At 37.4% G+C, this 471-nt stretch overlaps 1 protein-coding gene across 1 annotated transcript in view; it reads left to right on the top strand.

Annotated features, from left to right (window-relative positions):
- Positions 1-155: 155 nt before the first annotated feature.
- LOC119591773 overlaps positions 156-471 on the top strand; it is a 15,010-nt gene continuing 14,694 nt past the window's right edge. Inside the window, exon 1 of the mRNA XM_037940518.1 lies at positions 156-210. Within this exon, the coding sequence (XP_037796446.1) occupies positions 156-210 (55 nt within the window). The remainder of the gene's footprint in view (positions 211-471) is intronic.

Genomic DNA, 471 nt, shown 5'->3' with positions numbered 1-471 from the left:
CGCCGTGTAGCCCATATCCCCGTCAAAGACTTTGTGTGACAAAGTCTTTGACAAGGAAATTAACTCGGAAATATTCCCTCCCTCCCGCCGGCTAATTGTCCCTCTGGCGCTGCCGATGCGCCGCGGACCTGAACGGGATTAATTAGAACGTGAAAATGGATCTAAATCTCTGTGTGGAGGATTCAGCCTTGCGTCGAAAGAGTACCTTTTGTTAGTGGTTTAAGTTTACGTTTAAAGCGTTTGTTGTGGCTGTTGTATCTTTGGTAATATGCGTTGTATTCGAAATATTAATGTACATTTTTTTACGCGCAAAAAAAATAGGTAAGCTTTCCTACATTTTTTAAAACTAAAATTCCACGCGATTCAATTATCAAGTTATATGGCTTGAAAATTTAAACATCAAATATAAAATTTTCAACTATCAGATTTTATCATGATATGTTCAGTTGAAAATAAACGGTTTACAAAAGT

The sequence above is a fragment of the Penaeus monodon genome, chromosome 29, assembly GCF_015228065.2.
Source record: "Penaeus monodon isolate SGIC_2016 chromosome 29, NSTDA_Pmon_1, whole genome shotgun sequence".
Classification (NCBI taxonomy): domain Eukaryota; kingdom Metazoa; phylum Arthropoda; class Malacostraca; order Decapoda; family Penaeidae; genus Penaeus; species Penaeus monodon.
Note: the sequence above shows the minus strand (reverse complement) of the source record. Positions and strands in the feature narration are given on the sequence as shown.